General features: G+C 45.6%; 1 protein-coding gene across 2 annotated transcripts in view; it reads right to left on the bottom strand.

The window, feature by feature from the left end:
* The window catches only part of LOC140388485 (uncharacterized), a 51,366-nt gene that overhangs the window by 15,964 nt on the left and 17,716 nt on the right, over window positions 1–17,686 (bottom strand). For both annotated transcript variants that reach the window (XM_072472757.1, XM_072472756.1), the window contains 3 exons: window positions 12,776–13,161; window positions 9,854–10,014; window positions 8,537–8,669 (listed from right to left, as the gene is read on the bottom strand). In XM_072472757.1, coding sequence (XP_072328858.1) covers window positions 8,537–8,669; window positions 9,854–10,014; window positions 12,776–13,161 — 680 coding nt within the window. The remainder of the gene's footprint in view (window positions 1–8,536; window positions 8,670–9,853; window positions 10,015–12,775; window positions 13,162–17,686) is intronic.

Genomic DNA, 17,686 nt, shown 5'->3' with positions numbered 1-17,686 from the left:
GACTCATATCTAATTTTGTGAACGAGAGTCCACCTGCAAGCTTCGCGTAGAGATCCTCTATGCGAGGCATTGGATATCGGTCGAGTCGGGAAACCGTATTCACTGTAAGATTATAGTCGCCACACAAGCGAACTGTGGCATCTGGCTTCATTACAGGTACAATTGGTGCTGCCCAGTCAGCAAAAAGGACGGGCCTGATAATACCCAAACTCTCCAAACGAGCTCCCCTTCTACCTTCTCGAGCAAGGCGTAAGGCACTGGGCGCGCCCGGAAATAGCGCAGCGTGGCTCCTGGTTAGACTTGCATACGGGCTACGGCCCCTTTTATTTTCCCCAAACCAGGCTGGAATACATCTGGGTATCGTCCTAGCACCTCAGTCAACCCTTCAGAAACTGTTTGGAGGATGTGCTGCCATTGCAACCGCAAATGGCGCAACCAGTCCTGACCCAACAGGCTGGGCCCATGGCCGCGCACCACGATAAGTGGGAAACGCCCCTCCTGGCGTCAATAAACAACAGGGGTCATTGTAGTTTCTGCAATGTCCAGTGGTTCCCCAGTGTAGGTGGCCAACCTGGCCTGTGAGTCGGTTAATGTAAGGGTCTGTATACCCTGCTTGATGCGGTCGAATGTCCTCTGGGCGATCACGGAGACTGCTGCGCCAGTGTCCAACTCCATCTCAAGCGGGTGGCCATTGACCCGTACTGTCACCTTAATGGGGGCTACACGGGGAGCTGCCACACAATGCAACTGCAGGCAGTCGTCCTCCGTCTCCACGTCCTCGGGAGTAGTCGCCGCAGGTTCACCCACATGGAATGTACGGCCCCTGGGCTGGTCCCAGTTACGACCCCTGGGCTGGTCCCAGTTTTGGTCGGAACGACGGCGCCTCTGGCGCCCCAAGGACCACCGTCCGCGACGGGGTCGGCGCCTGCAAGTCTGACACGGACATGGCTCCTCATCCATTGGTTCTGGAGAAGGCTCCCTTCGGGGAGGAATGTCCGACGGCCACTGGTGTCGGTCCGGATGTTGCCTCGCCCAAGGAATGCGGGGGGACGTTTTCGGATGGAAGGGGTTGCGCCCCAAGGCATGCACTTCCATTCCCTGTAGCTCCTGCACTCCTCGTTCTGCGCTCTCTTGGGACAATACTATTTGAATGGCCTATTGAAAAGTCAATGTTGGCTCAGCTAACAACTTTCTCTGGGTGGCCGCATTGTTAATACCGCAAACCAAACGGTCGCGTCACATTTCTGACAAGGTCTCACCATAGTCACAGTACTCCGCAATCCTGCGTAGCCTGGATAGAAAATCGGCAAGAGATTCTCCAGGGGTCCTCTCAGCGGTATTAAACCGGTAACGCTGGACTATCGTGGACGGGGTTGGGTTAAAATGTTGCCCCACTGTATTCACAAGTTCATCAAACGTTTGGGTGTCCGGCGCAGCTGGGTACGTAAGGCTCCTAATCACCCCAAACGCATGCGGGCCGCAGGCGGTGAGCAATATGACCACCTGGCGCTCGTTTTCGGTGATATTGTTTGCCCGGAAATAGTAACGCATCCGTTGTGTACTGGTTCCAGCTTTCCAGCGCAGCATCAAAAACATCCAAACGTCCGTACAGAGGCATGGTATAATAGAAAACAACTTCCAACCTGTATCCAACAAAAATCCAGGGAGGTGGCTTCAGCAGTGTAGACAGCTATTCACTTTTACCTTCATCGCCAGTTTTGTGAGGGCCATGAAGAATCCAGCACGAGTTTTAAGGATACAAAGTAATAACATTTATTTACTATAACATGTTATATATATATATATATATATATAAATAAATATATATATATATATATATATAAATAAATATATAAATATATATAAATATATAAATATATATATATATATATATACTGGTTCCTAAACTGACCAACTTTATTTATACTAGGAGTTTACTAATGGTTTCTCCGCCCCCCTCATTGGGGAATCTCATACTCCCACAGGATTGTGGGATTGTCATTAGTCCCCAGCCAATGGTAAGTAGGCAGGTTATAACATGGTGTATATGGATTTCAGTAAAGCGTTTGATAAGGTTCCCCACGGTAGGCTACTGCAGAAAATACGGAGGCATGGGATTCAGGGTGATTTAGCAGTTTGGATCAGAAATTGGCTAGCTGGAAGAAGACAAAGGGTGGTGGTTGATGGGAAATGTTCAGACTGGAGTCCAGTTACTAGTGGTGTATCACAAGGATCTGTTTTGGGGCCACTGCTATTTGTCATTTTTATAAATGACCTGGGGGAGGGTGTAGAAGGATGGGTGAGTAAATTTGCAGATGATACTAAAGTCGGTGGAGTTGTGGACAGTGCGGACGGATGTTACAAGTTACAGAGGGACATAGATAAGCTGCAGCGCTGGGCTGAGAGGTGGCAAATGGAGTTTAATGCAGAAAAGTGTGAGGTGATTCATTTTGGAAGGAATAACAGGAAGACAGAGTACTGGGCTAATGGTAAGATTCTTGGCAGTGTGGATGTGCAGAGAGATCTCGGAGTCCATGTACATAGATCCCTGAAAGTTGCCACCCAGGTTGAGAGGGTTGTTAAAAAGGCATACGGTGTGTTAGCTTTTATTGGTAGAGAGACTGACTTTCGGAGCCATGATGTCATGTTGCAGCTGTACAAAACTCTGGTGCGGCCGCATTTGGAGTATTGTGAGCATTCTGGTCGCCGCATTATAGGAAGGTCGTGGAAGCATTGGAAAGGGTGCAGAGGAGATTTACCAGAATGTTGCCTGGTAAGGAGGGAAGATCTTATGAGGAAAGGCTGAGGGACTTGAGGCTGTTTTCGTAAGAGAGAAGAAGGTTAAGAGGTGACTTAATTGAGGCATACAAGATGATCAGAGGATTGGATAGGGTGGACAGTGAGAGTCTTTTTCCTCGGATGGTGATGTCTAGCACGAGGGGACATAGCTTTAAATTGAGGGGAGATAGATATAGGACAGATGTCAGAGGTAGGTTCTTTACTCAGAGAATAGTACGGGCGTGGAATGCCCTGCCTGCAACAGTAGTGGGCTCGCCAACACGAAGGACTTTCTTGAGGTCATTGGATAGACATATGGACGATAAGGGAATAGTGTAGATGGGCTTTAGAGTGATTTCACAGGTCGGCGCAACATCGAGGGCCTAAGGGCCTGTACTGCTCTGTAATGTTCTATGTTTTAAAACCATGTTAAAATGCTTACAGACAGTATGTCTGCGAGAGCTGTGATTAAAAGCCATTTACCTATTTGCAGATAGAGAGCTAATGTAATGTTGTAACAGTTTGAGCCTGGCTAAACAAATCAAGGCACATTTTGGAACAAGAGAAAAAAACATACTGTGTGTTTTTGAGTGCAGCTGGTGTAGCTAATGAGAGGGGCCAGGTCCGTCAGGACAAAGGAGTTGCTTCCAAGACTCTAAGATGAGAAAGTTTTCAGCTTGATCCTTAAAAAAGGTTTCCCTCTCCAAGGACCCTTCACCAAGATAAGCAAGTGGATCCTTTAACTTTATATGGTAAGCGGTATTTGAAATATATGGGGTTGCTTCATTGGAGTGTAGAGGCAGGTTTCAGGAAGCAAGTTAAATGTTGTACCTGTTAAGCTATTTCCTTTGTTGCTAATGTGCTTAATTCGGTGTTCAAATTAAAGTTTGTTTTAATGCAAAAGCTGATCCAGGTTAATGTTATCACTCCTGTGATGCAGTAATATTTCCTCACAGTTTTACCAAATGCAAATGGTTTGGTTCTAATCCGGGATCTTAACCAAAGTTGGGGTTCTGGTCCAGACACGTAACAATTTGGGGGTTTCCCAATGGCATGGAGTGGCCACAATGGGAACACCCATTGGCCAACTGCGAGAACGGAGAATCCCGCTGCCGGTGAGGGCGCACCACTCAGGAAAACTGGGCTGGCGAGACAGAGAATCCCGCCCAGTATGTGTGTAGGAGCTGTGATTAAAAGCCATTTGCCCATTTGCAGGTACGGAGCTAATGTAACTATGATTCTACGAACTGTTATCTGTAGAAAGCACTCAGAAAGGATTGAACCTGTAGGTATAGGGAAGAGCAGACTGTCTGAAGCTTCATTCCATTATTTGTGATTAGGAAGACATTTTATACAAGTTTCCTTCAAGAAATTTAATATGTGCGATCCAATCCAATGTCCATCAGGTGAGTCTGCAGATAAAGAAGTGGGTCGGATGGTCCAAATACCGTCTCTAATTCATGCTTTCTATGTTCGGAGGTCCTCAATGGACAAAGAAAAAATTAGTCTGTTACCTGTTAATTTCTCCTCTGAGACAATAATGAATCTTCACATGATAATTTGGTCATTTGGGTTACGGAAAACCTCACCATGACTGAAAGCATGGATCATGAATACTTAACTATACTTTCTATTAGATGTTTTATCATATCATTGGTGTTTTATCATATCACTGGTGTCACATTACAACAAAAATGGATAAAGTACTTTAGTGGATTAGTGGTAAATCTGCATGGTGAGTTTAGATATCTAAATAAGGATGGACAGCTGCATGAAGGGCCAGAAATAACTAAAATGTGCATATTGCAATCATGACATAATCAAATTACAAGCAGAGAACAGGAAACACATTAAAAAGAATGATGAGATGATTTAGGGTGGAAGCGTTTAATCTTTGGTATCTTGTGAATTAATATTTCACTGCAAACATTGTTTTTCTCCTTTTAATTCTGGATGTGAAAAACACCAGTGTTTGTGAAGAAAATATAAATTAACAATGAAACATACCCATTTAAAAAACTGCATCATTTATAAGGAATAGGGCTCGATCGAAGTGAAGCATTTAACAGTCAAAGTAAGAGAGTACATCATAAATAGTCCGTAGCTTAGCAAATTCAAGAGAGTGGTTTGGGGCCGGTTTAGCTCAGTTGGCTAGACAGCTGGTCCGTGATGGAGAGCAAGGCGAACAGCGCGGCGCGGGTTCAATTCCCTGACCGTTATTCATGAAAGCCCTGCCTTCTCAACCTTGCCCCTCGCCTGAGGTGTGGTGATCTTCAGGTTAAATCACCGCCAGTCAGCTCTCCCCCTCAAAGGGTCATCTGGGACTATGGAGATTTTACCTTACCATAAAATAGTCATGGATTGTCATTATATTCCTGCCAGTAAGGGTTCCATCCTGTTCAGTTTAGAGTTAAAGGAACAAGGTGTTGATGGCAGTGATTAGGCTTTCATATCCAATCTTCCTCTAACCTCAACTTTCTCAGATTTGATATTAATAGTTCTGCTGACTTCTCGCAGAATAAAACTTGCAAAGAAATTCCATCCTCTAAACAACATGTTGCCTTTCTACTAACTTTGGCAAACCTCTTTTTAAACTTTGCACATTTTTTGTGAAAACAATTGAACACTGTGATGCCATCTTGAGGAGCTCAGTCCAATTAGTTTTTCAACCCGAATGCACTCATCTGGAATTATTATTCATCAATCGTTTAAATTTTTCGTTGTACTTCCTACCAAGAATGTTTTATGATGCAGATCCAGAATGCACCCCAAATTTTAAAGTAAGTATTTTCTATATTGTTATATAGCAGCATGTAGTAGTATTGAACTGTGAAATCTAGATGCAGTGCAGGGATTTATTGGTTAACCCAAGTCTTTTATTCAAGGCTGCAAAGGAAACAATTGTTAAGCTACACTTTTCTGTAGAACTCAAAACGGACAATAGAGAAGCTGTTGGAATTTGATCATTCAGCAGGGTGTGTTATGGCTATTGATAAAGAAAATATCACCTTTAACATGCTCTCACTGATGCCCATTTATATTGATTCTTTTTGGAATATCTTGTTCGAACAGTGAGCACTGCTGGAACTGATATGGTTGTTAGAATGAAGGGGTTAGTTTTTGCAATGAGCCCAATCAGGTCTTGGCTTGAGCCAGTGACTGATTCAGGACTGCTCTGGCTCAACTGCTAACAGGGAATTCCAAATAACATTGCAGAGTTCTGGGAGCTCGTTGTTTGTTTACACTGTGCACTATGAAAATACATATCATCCAAGTATACGGAATCGGAAAAAGAAAGTAAAACAAAATACACAAAAAGGGTGTTGAACAAAATATAATGTATGCAAATGATCTTATGATAACAGAACGTCTTTAAACAAATGTCAAAAGTTATTTCTCATTAGGTAAACAGAATGTTCTTACAGGTAATAATATGGCTCTCAATCAACAGGTAATAATATGGCTCTCAATCAACAATAACAATTTGCATTTTCACAATGTTTTTGATATAATAAAGATCCCGAAGTGTTTCATAGAGATGTAGGGAAATAGATAACAAGCGTTTGGTGGTTAGGAGAGGTGACTGAAAATTTAGTTAAAGGTACTGCTTTTGAAATAGCTTTTAACGGTGGAAAGAGTTAGAAAGAGAAAATGACCTTGTTAGCTGTGGTTTTGCTATTGGTAGCAAGGTTAGAGTGGCACCAAAGAATATGTAGAGCTGGAGAACAGAATCAGGTAAAGTGGGTTATCCTAAAGGTAGGTTGCTGAAAGAAAAGAGGGGAGTGGGGAGAAAACAGGGCATGAGAATCAAGAGGTGGAAGAAGATGTAGGGCAGTGATAGGAGATGATCGATACAAGGACAGCTAATATGTGGACATAAACCCTGTAAAATTACATCTACTGGTTGGAGAGGGATAAGCAAGGAAGTCAAAGCAGGAATTTGATGAGTGAAGATTGCCAATTTTAGATTGTCAGTGTGGTTGAGGTAAACAATGCAGTGGCTCAAGTCGCTTGCAGACTCTCAGGGAACAGCGCAGGAAACCGACAGCAGCAGCACCCAAGGGAGGCGTGGGTTAGAGCCACGGTAGTTCAGTTGAACACGTGTAGCATGGGCAAACAGAGCTAATAGGAGAAGTGCCTTATTAACATGTTTATTCTTTCCCACTGTTCGTTTTCACTATGTCAAGGCTCTTTGCAGAGGGCCTTTTTTCTCGCTCTGCAAATGTAACAAAACAAACAAACAAACAAAAACAATGCGGTGGCTCGTACAAGGAAGGAACTTTAGGGATGTTCAGAGACAGTGAGGAAGTCATCAGAATCCAGGGTAAACCTGGAATCCAATTGAAGGAACCGTGACAAAGAGCTGTTGGACGGAGACATGATGAGCAGGGAGAGTAGAGATGTTCCATAGTGGGCGGCACGTGGCACAGGGGTTAGCACTGGGACTGCGGCACTGAGGATCCGGGTTCGAATCCCGGCCCTGGGTCACTGTCCGTGTGGAGTTTGCACATTCTCCCAGTGTCTGCGTGGGTTTCACCCCCACAACCCAAAGATGTGCAGGTTAGGTGGATTGCACACGCTAAACTGCCCCTTAATTGGAAAAATAAATAAATAAATAATTGGGTACTCTAAATTTAAAAAAAAAAAAGAGATATTCCATAGAGCAGATTATTGATGGAATCTTGCAGCCCTGGTAAATGTCTAACAGAAGCACCAGCAGAAGCAAAGTAATGAGTCATTAAATACCATGGGGTGCAAAGGGAGATTTAGGCAGCTGAAATTATTTGGTCCACTGCTTGATGACTGGCAGGAGATTGTTCTCAGGCCAGACACAGGTCAACAGTAACATCACAAAAGAAACTATTGAAAGAAAACAGCAGTACAACCATGGATTCCCCCCAGCTCCCAGAAGGCAGCCACTGAATCCAATAGGAAATGCATCTGAAGAAGAGGTTATTGATCACAACAGTTCCAGCAGCACATTGGCAAAGCATGGGTGGCGATTCTCCGAGCCCCGTGCCAGGCCAGAGAATCGGCGCAACCACGCCAGCGCGCAATTCTCCGAGGTGTGGAGAATCGCTGCCATTTGCACCACCGTGTTTGGCGTGGCGCTGGCATCGGTGGGGCCGCCGATTCTCCGACCCGGATGGGCCGAGTGGCCGCGCCGATACGACAGAGTCCCGCCGGCGCCGTTCACCCCTGGTCGCTGCCGGCGGGAACTCTGCGGGAATGGCCGGGGTGCGGGATGTGGGGGGGGGGGGGGAATACCGATGGGGTCTGGCCCGCGATCGGGGTCCACCGATCGGCGGGCCGGCCTCTTCTTCCCCCCCCCCCCCCCCCGAGCCTACTTTCTGGCACGCCGGCCCCTGAACACCGACTCCATGTTAAGTCGGGGCCGGCACGCAAAAGAAGTCCTCCGTGCATGCGCAGGTTGGCGCGGCCCAATTGCACATGTGCGGGTTGGCGCGCTGCAAATGGAGGGAGGAGCGGCATGAACCGCTCCAGCGCCGTGCTGGGTTGGGGCCAGAATCAGTCGTACCAGGACCTGGTTTGCGCCGTCGTGAAACGTGACGGCGTTCACAACGGCGCAAACACTTAGGCTCCATATCGGAGAATCGCCCCCTCGAAATCTACAGAGAAACCATGCACAGCAGCAAGTTATTTTGCTTCCAGAATTTGTCAGTCAGCTGTAGGATCCAATCATTAGTATACATTCTACTTTACACATTCTAAATCAATACTCCGAGTAGTGTTGTACCTGTGGATGAACGATGCTCTCAGCATCATTCAGACGGATATTGTCATCTATAAAGATATGCTGTATTTCAGTTTCAGAAGGATCAATCCAAAATGGTTTACCACCATGATTTGAGAAGTTATTTCGAGCCCACCTGAAAAAAAATGAGGGACATAGAAAAGCATTAGACTTCTTTCAGAATCAATGAAATATTCTGATACTTCGGTCATGCACCTGCTTAAGCACGCTAAATAAATGAAAACCTAGTCACAGCTAGGAGGTTTGGTATTAAATGACCTGAAAGCATCATCACCATTTTCTAGTAATAGCAAAATTGTTAACATGCTCATGATACTAAGATTTTATTTAATGAATGGAAAACTGTAGGAGTCACTTTCATTTTTTCAAATCAAGAAGTTAAAATTTGAGTCCATTATTTGGAGTCCTGACATACAAAATAGGCTGGCTTCAAAGTCAAGAGGTTGGGAGAGTGTCATGACTCCTCCACATTTCCCACACTGGCTCTGCCACGGACCTAAACCACATTATGCTTGACATTTTACACTAGGTCTTTTCCTCAGGTTCAGCATCACAGACTGTTCCTGAAAACAATCCTCTCTCCCATCATACTTTACTTGCCCAATACCTCGGTAAGTGTTCCAACCACACAGACTGAACAGAGAACAATGTCTTAGTATTTAAATTAATATATCGCATGCCACCATGTGGTTTTCATATCTTTAAGACAGGCGGAAGAATAAACATCATAAACCAGTGAATTAACCTCTAAACTACTAGGCAGGTTTGCTGAACAGTAAACAAATACATGAGTGATATTGGATATAATTTACTTTTTGGAACATGAAACAACAAAAGCCCTTTCCCCTACTGGAAACTGGTATAAGATGGGCAGTGAATCCTCTCTGACCCATTTCCTGCTCAGCATGAACAGTTAAAATCAACCACAATTTTTGGATGATCACCAATGCTGGGTAAGGGATGCACTGCAATGATTCAACAGCATTGAACCAGAGAAGAGATCTACAGCAGGTGCAATTTGTAATTGTTATTATTTCGTATTTCATTCTTTTTGATTTTGTAAAAAACTAATTATACTAAAAATATTGGTCCGAATTCTCCGTCACGTCGCACCCTTTTTCTCGCTGGCAGTGAGATTCTCCATCCTGGCAGCCGGCCAATGGGGTTTCCCATTGTGGACATTCCCACGCTGTCAGGAAATCCGCGGGCATGAGTGCGATGCTGGCGAAATGGAGGATCCCGCTGATGGAGAATCCAGCCCATTAAATCTGCAGTGGACAATTAACTTCCAAGACTCACCAGTCAAAATGATCCTGAAAGCCGACAATTCCTTCCAATGAAGAGAAGTAATGATATACAGCTCTAGGACTTGACTGTGTAGAAATCCGCTCAGATCCCAAGGTCAGCACAACATTCTTTTTGTTACAACGAATTTTACCTGGGGCTATTCTCAATGGAAGCTATTGGAAAAAATAAGGACAACATTTGGTAGTTAATGTTTTACTGAAGCCTGACACCTGAGACTAGAAGAATTCTGTGTTTGTGGCTTTCTCAAAAACCGAATTGTATCTTTACATACACATCAAATTGTTAACAAACCAAACGGAAACAAACAAAACCAGAAAATGCTAGAAACACACGGAGAACAAAAATGTTCTGCAGGCTGGCTCCACTTCGAAAAAAAGGATCCACATCAAAAACATTAACTTATCTGTTGTCACCACAAATGCCAACTAATTCACAGTTTTAGATAATAATAATCTTTATTGTCACAAGTAGGCTGACATTAATACTGCAATGAAGTTGCTGTGAAAAGCCCCCAGTTTCCACATTCCGGCACCTGTTGGGGTACAGAGGGAGAATTCAGAATGTCCCAAGTTACCCAATAGCATGTCTTTCGGGACTTGTGGGAGGAAACTGGAGTACCCGGAGGAAACCCACGCAGACACAGGGAGAAAATTCAGACTCTGCACAGACCGTAACCCAAGCCAGGAATCGAACCTGGGGCCCTGGCGCTGTGAACACTGTGCTACCGTGCCGATATCCAGCATTTTTGTTTTTGTTTCATATTTATAGCGCCTGCAATATTTATCTTTTCACTTGGAACAAACCAAGTTATTTATAATTGTTATGCAGTGTTTAAACACACACATACACATAGAATGATATGTTTTAACCTTTCAACAAAGTTATTAACTAAATCCGTTTTTCATTCTCCTTCACCAGTCACTCTAAGTTCCATTGTGCAAAAAGCACCAAGTAGACCACCCACAGCAGGTATTTTCCAGTTTTCTTTCTGAGCCAACTACAATGAGATGCATGACAGCAGTACGAGTTGACTTGACTGATTTAGTATTTTCCTCCAGATGGATGCCAAGACATGAAACTCTAGGGGCGGAATTGAATGCCTCCCTCTCCCGAGGCGAGTTTGAGGTGGGACAGGAGGGTGTAGGGTTGGAATCCTGCCACCTCCTGCCTCCTCTCAATTAAGTATGGGGCAGTAAGGGTTCCGGACTAACTTTCCACCTGGGTGCTAATTGTGGCCTTAAGTGAGATTATTGCCCACTTAATAGCCTCATGCTGCCACTACTGGTATTCAAACCAATGGGGTTTGCCACCAGTCTTAAGGGGGAGGTGGAGTCTCTCATTCACAGGCAATCTATGCCTAATTGAGGCACCCAACTTTAGGAATGGGCGGGGTGAGGAAGATCCTGAGACTCACCCCCATGCTCTTCCCACCAATCCCTCTGCCTCCCAATCTCTTGCCAGCAACCCACTCCCTGCATGCTACCGACCGTCACTTACCTTTCTTCAGAGATCCAAAGATGAACTCTGATGCAGACCCAAGAGTATTAATGGCAGCAGCCACTACTCCAAGTTGTGCTATTGGCAATGGAGAGCTGCCTGCCTCTCAGGGGAAGAGTTTTTGCTCTTCTAGGGAAAGCACAGTGATTAAATGTTCCCAATGGAACTAGTCAGTTAGGTCCCTGCTGCCAATTCGGGACTTTAATTTCCTTCGGGTTCTCAGGAGATTGGGTTGGCAGGGGTGCTGCTAGTTTTGGTGGTGGACTTCAAGTCCCCCTGTCACTTTCGTTAAATTTCACCCCAGATGTGGAAAATTCATGTTTTTTCGGTTCAGGAAAATATCAGGAATGAATAGGAACTATAGTTTTATTGGGCCACTATTTTAGAAATTTTGATTCTCTGTAACTGCAAACATTCCTAACTGTAATATCTAATTCAATCCATACAAATTATTACATTTGTTACGTGCTGGTGAATTTGAAAAGAGGAAATTTAGCTACTTGCGTGTTATGCTGCACATTTAATTAACAGTACATCTGGTATTTCAGGGAGAATCTGGGCCGGGATTCTCCCCTACCCGGCGGGGCGGGGGGGTCCCGGCGGGAACCACTCTGACGTCGGGCCGCCCCAAAGGTGCAGATTTCTCCGCACCTTTAGGGCCAAGCCCTCACCTTGAGGGGCTAGGCCCGCGCCAGAGTGGTTGGCGCGCCGCCGGCCGTCGGGAAAGGCCTTTGACGCCACGCCAGCCAGGGCCGAAGGGACTGCGCCGGGCGGCGGAAGTCCGCGCATGCGCGGGAGCATCAGCGGCTGCTGACGTCATTCCCGCGCATGCGCGGGGGGGTCACTTCCGCATCAGCCATCGCGGAGGTTGGGGCCGAGGCGGAAAGAAGAGTGCCCCCACGGCACAGGCCCGCCCGCGGATCAGTGGGCCCCGATCGCGGGCCAGGCCATCGTGGGGCATCCCCCCGGGGCCAGATCGCCCCACGGCCCACCCAGGAACCCGTAGCCCGCCTGCGCCGCCAGTCCCGCCGGGAAGGTAGGTGGTTTGATTCACACCGGCGGGACTGACATGACAGCAGCGGGACTTCGGCCCATTGCGGGCCGGAGAATCGGCCCGGGGGGGGGGGGGGGGGGGGTCGCCCGCCGACTGGCGCGATTCCCGCCCCAGCCGAATTTTCGGTGCCGGAGAATTTGACGGCCGGCGGGGCGCGATTCACGCCGCCCCCTGGAGGTTCTCCGACCTGGCGGGGGGTCGGAGAATCCCACCCATGGTATTCCCCATTGATATAATAAATGGATTTTTAAATCAATTTTTGCATTGGGATTAGGCGGTGTGTAAATATTGTATTGAACAAACTTTGATGCATATTCACTAAGCTTATGCATTTATTTGATTGAACATTGAACTTCACTTACGTGTTTCATTTGAAGATGTTGATACTGAGGATGTTGACCTGACAGGGTGACCTGGATGGTTTTTAAAGTTCTAGACAAATCCGACCCAAATGTTCGAAGTATTATAGCAAATTCTCTGCCTTGCGATGATAAACAATCAATCAACTCAAAGAAAGATGGCAGGATCCGATGGTACTTTTTCCCATCTTCATCGGTTATGGACAGAAGTTCATTTTGGGGATCCTTCCACTCTACTGTCTGTAGGTGGTCAGTGAAAACCTTTTTAAAGAGGGAACCATCACTCGTCTCCATGAAATCCAGCGGCTTCCCAAACTGCGAATAATAGCTCACGGCACCATCACAGGGTGGGTTCAATGAAGGTACATTACTCAGCCATTCCCACTTTCCTGAAACAAAATGCCAGAGATACTGAAAAAAGCTCTAATTTAGCAAGGGAGCATTTTCATCACCTACAACAGGTAAAAGATTGTAAAAGTTCACAGGAAGTAGCCCAACATAGAACATACAGCGCAGAAGGAGGCCATTCAGCCCATCGAGTCTGCACCGACCCACTTAAGCCCTCACTACCACCCTATCCGCATAACCCAATAACCCCTCCTAACCATTTTGGTCACCAAGGGCAATTTATCATGGCCAATCCACCTAACCTGCACGTCTTTGGAATCTGGGAGGAAACCGGAGCACCCGGAGGAAACGCACGCAGACCCAGGGACAACATGCAGACTCCGCACAGCCAATGACCCAGTGGGGAATTGAACATGGGACCCTGGCGCTGTGAAGCCACAGTTGTGCTTGCTGCCCACTGTAACGTGCAACACTGTTCTTTCGAAAGTTTAGTTGTCATCTATTTTTAAAATAACTGGAATAAAAATGTAACGAGTATTCACCAGCTGTCCTCTTTCTCCTTGTCTATCATACAAAGCTGTCTACTTTCCTCCTCATTGCCAGAAACCCTTTGGGCTCCCACTGCAGAGTTCAAATCTTATTTCTCCAGGCCTTGACCATCAACCTTCTATCTGCGCACTGCCACCAACCACCTTTCCTGTCATCCACCCATTGCTTTAATGCATCCCTTATAAAACAATTACCCAGTTTTTGCCAGCAGCAATTTCTTCAAATATTTCCATCTTAAATCTTACTGGCCCATCCATGGCCTCTCCTCCTACACATCCTTCTGCCTCTCACTTCTATCTAATGTCCTCATATGGCAACGACGCAGAGAAAGAGTGACAACACCAGAGTTACAATTGTATATTCTGACTGTGTGAAAATAAACATATGTAACAATTATGGTGGTTTGATTAGTCACTTCCAGCCTCTTCACTGCTTTTATCCCAAGATCCACAGCTCTAAACGCCAAAACGTTGCGTTGAACATCAGGGCTGGGATTCTCCCAAATCCCCGCGATGGCCTGACGCCGGCGTATAAAACGGCGCAGAACCACTCCGGCGTCGGGCCTACCGGAAGTTGCGGAATCCTCTGCACTTCCGCCCCCCCCAAGGACCACACCAGCCGGCCCACCAGCCAGGTCCCGTCGTGTGGGACCATGTCCAATCCACGCTGGCGGGATTGGCCAGAAACCGACGGCCGCTGGGACCATCGGGGCCCGGAGAATTGCCGGGGGGGGGCGCTGCCAAAGGCCCCCGGCCGGCGTGGCGTGATCCCCCACCCCCGCCCGAAAACGGGCACCGGAGAATATGGCAGATCACCGCAATTTTAAACTCAAGGATAAAAATTGTACCTGAAGTTGCTTATTTCCCAAGAATGTAATTTAAAACCAAAATGATTGGCAACGAGAAAATCAATCCAAAAAAAAATGTATAAAAGAAAGCGCTCTTTAAAATAATTGAATACAATTTTTATTTCTTTTGTATGACAGGCCATAAAAATCTCGCTGATGAGATCAAAATCATGCCACGCTCTAATGCGCAGTAGCTTTTTTTCATTCAGCCCACAATTCTATTACCTTAGGTACTGCATTTTCCATTGGAATATTAGCACGCATATTCCACACTACCAAAACAAAACGGATTTTTAAGTAGGATACGTGTTGACTTCACACATTTGAAAACAACAGGTAGCTAAGTATCAAGGTACAAAACTGTACGAGTTGCATCCCGTGTCAGCTAAATGAAAATCTGCACAATATTTTTTATTATAGAAACCAACTAGATTTAAGTATCCCATTCTAATGTGTGACTAAAATCTAAGGCAGAGAGACAGAGTTCAAGATTTATCAAGTTAAATAATTTTGGAATAATAGATTTTCACTTTGATGCCTGCGCTGTTAAAAATCAAATATTCATCATATACTCCATAATAATATGTTTCACAAGTGGCTGTGTGAACGAAGAGGGTGCCGGATAGGTTAAAAAAATCTTTTGAACTGCAAATAAGTGATCATTTTCCTCTCATGTGATATAAAACTGCCTCCTATTGGCCACATTTAAATCTTTCCCGGTTGCTGATAATACCAAATTATATACTCCATCATGAGAAAGAGGCTGTTCTAAAAAGTATTGCACAATTTTACCTTCTCTCTGCTGAACCGTGTTGACCTAATCCACTGTTTGAAAGTTTTTGTCAAGTTTACATTGGACCTTAACTTTTGTCAACTGCAAAAACTATTCCAAGTTAGCCAGCTATTCACTACACTCCTCGGGGGCCTTGCACTTGATAAGTCTCTCCTTTAAGGAATTTCACCTTCAAAAATAAAAGGGTAGATGGGCACGCGAGTGACGATCTTTGGGTAAATGAGAGGTGCCCATGAAAACATAGCCCATGGTCTTCAAATTTAATGTTATGAATCCAGTACTAATAAAGATTAAACTTAAAGGATTTCCCTGTCCAGTCAGCACAATGGAGCTGAATGACCATCAGTTAATATTATCATCCTAGGCCAGATTACTCACTTACATGATGAACAAAAAAAAGATAAGTTTCTGCCATTCTCAAAAGGTGACATCAGCACTTATTTTCAAACAAAATATTTCAAAGCAACTGCATTGAGAGAAAATTATCAGAAGGCCTTCAAGGTTGATTTTAATTATTTTTAGTTAATTTTTAAAAAGTGATCCAAAAAGCTATGCACCCTCTTTCACAAAATTCTGTGCAAGGAACAAGGAAATGGTTCCTATATCTGTCCTCACTTATTCCAACAGAGATTTATTGTGACACAACATAAAGAAATTATCACAGGAGGCTAATAGGTCAAAATAAGTGGATAACACATCCTCTTACTGATTAAGACAAGGGGATCAGAGAGGAAAGGGTTACACACACAAACTACTATTAGAAAAATGAAGGCAACCATTTGGCATGAGTAGATAATTTGTTAGGAGGCAAAGAATAGGGCTAATAGCAACATACTAGGATTGGAAAGATGCAACAAATAGTGTCACCAGAGATCTGCACTGGCGTCTCAGCATTTCATTATATTTATAAATACATTGAAAAAGGAATAGAGAGAGGGACCTCCAAGTTTGAAAATGAGACTCTGTTGGGTGGCACAGTAAGTAATGGAAATGGCTGCAAAAAGTTGCAAAAAGACATTGATAAGCGACTGCAAAACTGTAGCAGATGGAGTTCAATGTAAAGAAATATAATATACTCCACTTTAGACACAAGAAAGATAGATCAGAGTATTTTCTAAATGGCGAGGAACTGTGAACTGTTGGTGATCAGAGATTTGGGGAATATTAGGCGGAATTCTCCCCGCCCACGCCGGGTGGGAGAATCGCCGGGGCGCCGCGCGAGTCCCGCCACGCCGCCCTGGCACTCTCACGCGTTTCTCCCACCGTCCCCCCCAAACCGGCGCCGCGAGAATCATGGCTGGCCGCTGGGAGAATCGCCACTCGCCGTTTGTAACGGCCGAGCAGCGATTCTCCAGCCCGGATGGGCCGAGCGGCCTGCCCGACGGCGCCGTCCACACCTGATCGCTGCTGGCGGGAACGCTAGGGGTGGGGCGGCCTGTGGGAGAGGGGGGGGGGGGGGGGGGGGGGGAAAGAGGGTTCCTGCACCGGGGGCGGCCTCAAAAGGGGTCTGGCCCGCGATCGGTGCCCACTGATCGGCGCGACGGCCTCTCTGAAGGAGGACCTCCTTTCCTCCGCTGCCCCGCAAGATTCATCCGCCATCTTCTTGCCTCGGGGAGGACGGCAACCGGCGCGCATAAATGACGCTGCTCCTCGCCCCCCGGGGGCAGGGAGCGGCCTCTGGCGCCGGAGTGAAACACTCCGGTTTTCACTCCGGCGTCGGGACTTAGTCTCCCGATGGGAGACTTGCCCCCAATGTACAGAAAACGCTGAAAACCAGTGGACAGGCACAATAAATCATTTCAAAGGCCATAGAATGATAACCTGCATCTCAAGGGTTCTGGAATACAAAGGAGTAGAAAAGATTCTAAAGTTGTCTAAAGTTCTGAGTAGAATGCACCTGGAGTACTGCACCAGATCCAGAGACTATACTTCACAGAACACATTGGCCATGAACTGAATGCAGCACAAATTTCATCAAATGAAATCAGAGCTGAAAGGGTTACATTGGAAGCAATGGTTGCAGACACTAAGCTTGAATTACCGAGAGCTCAGAAAATTAATTAAGAGGTGGTACGATGCTAAAAGAATTAAATAGAGTCAATAACGGAGAAATACTGTTTCCTCCAGTGGGGGAATCAAGTACAAAAGTACATAAACTTCAAAATCCAAAATCCAAACTAGGCAGTTTAGGGATGATATCAGGAAGCAACTTTTCACACAAAGGAACTATCTGCCTCAAAATGTTCTTCAGGCTCGGTGAATTGAAAATTTCAAAACTGAAATTGATTTACTTTAATGCTGCAAGTGTATTGTGGGATATGGAACCAAGGCAGGGAAAAGGATCAGCATGATTAGAGGGACAGGCTCAAGGGGCTGA

The sequence above is a fragment of the Scyliorhinus torazame genome, chromosome 13, assembly GCF_047496885.1.
Source record: "Scyliorhinus torazame isolate Kashiwa2021f chromosome 13, sScyTor2.1, whole genome shotgun sequence".
Lineage (NCBI taxonomy): Eukaryota > Metazoa > Chordata > Chondrichthyes > Carcharhiniformes > Scyliorhinidae > Scyliorhinus > Scyliorhinus torazame.
This window is presented reverse-complemented; position numbering and strand designations above follow the sequence as displayed.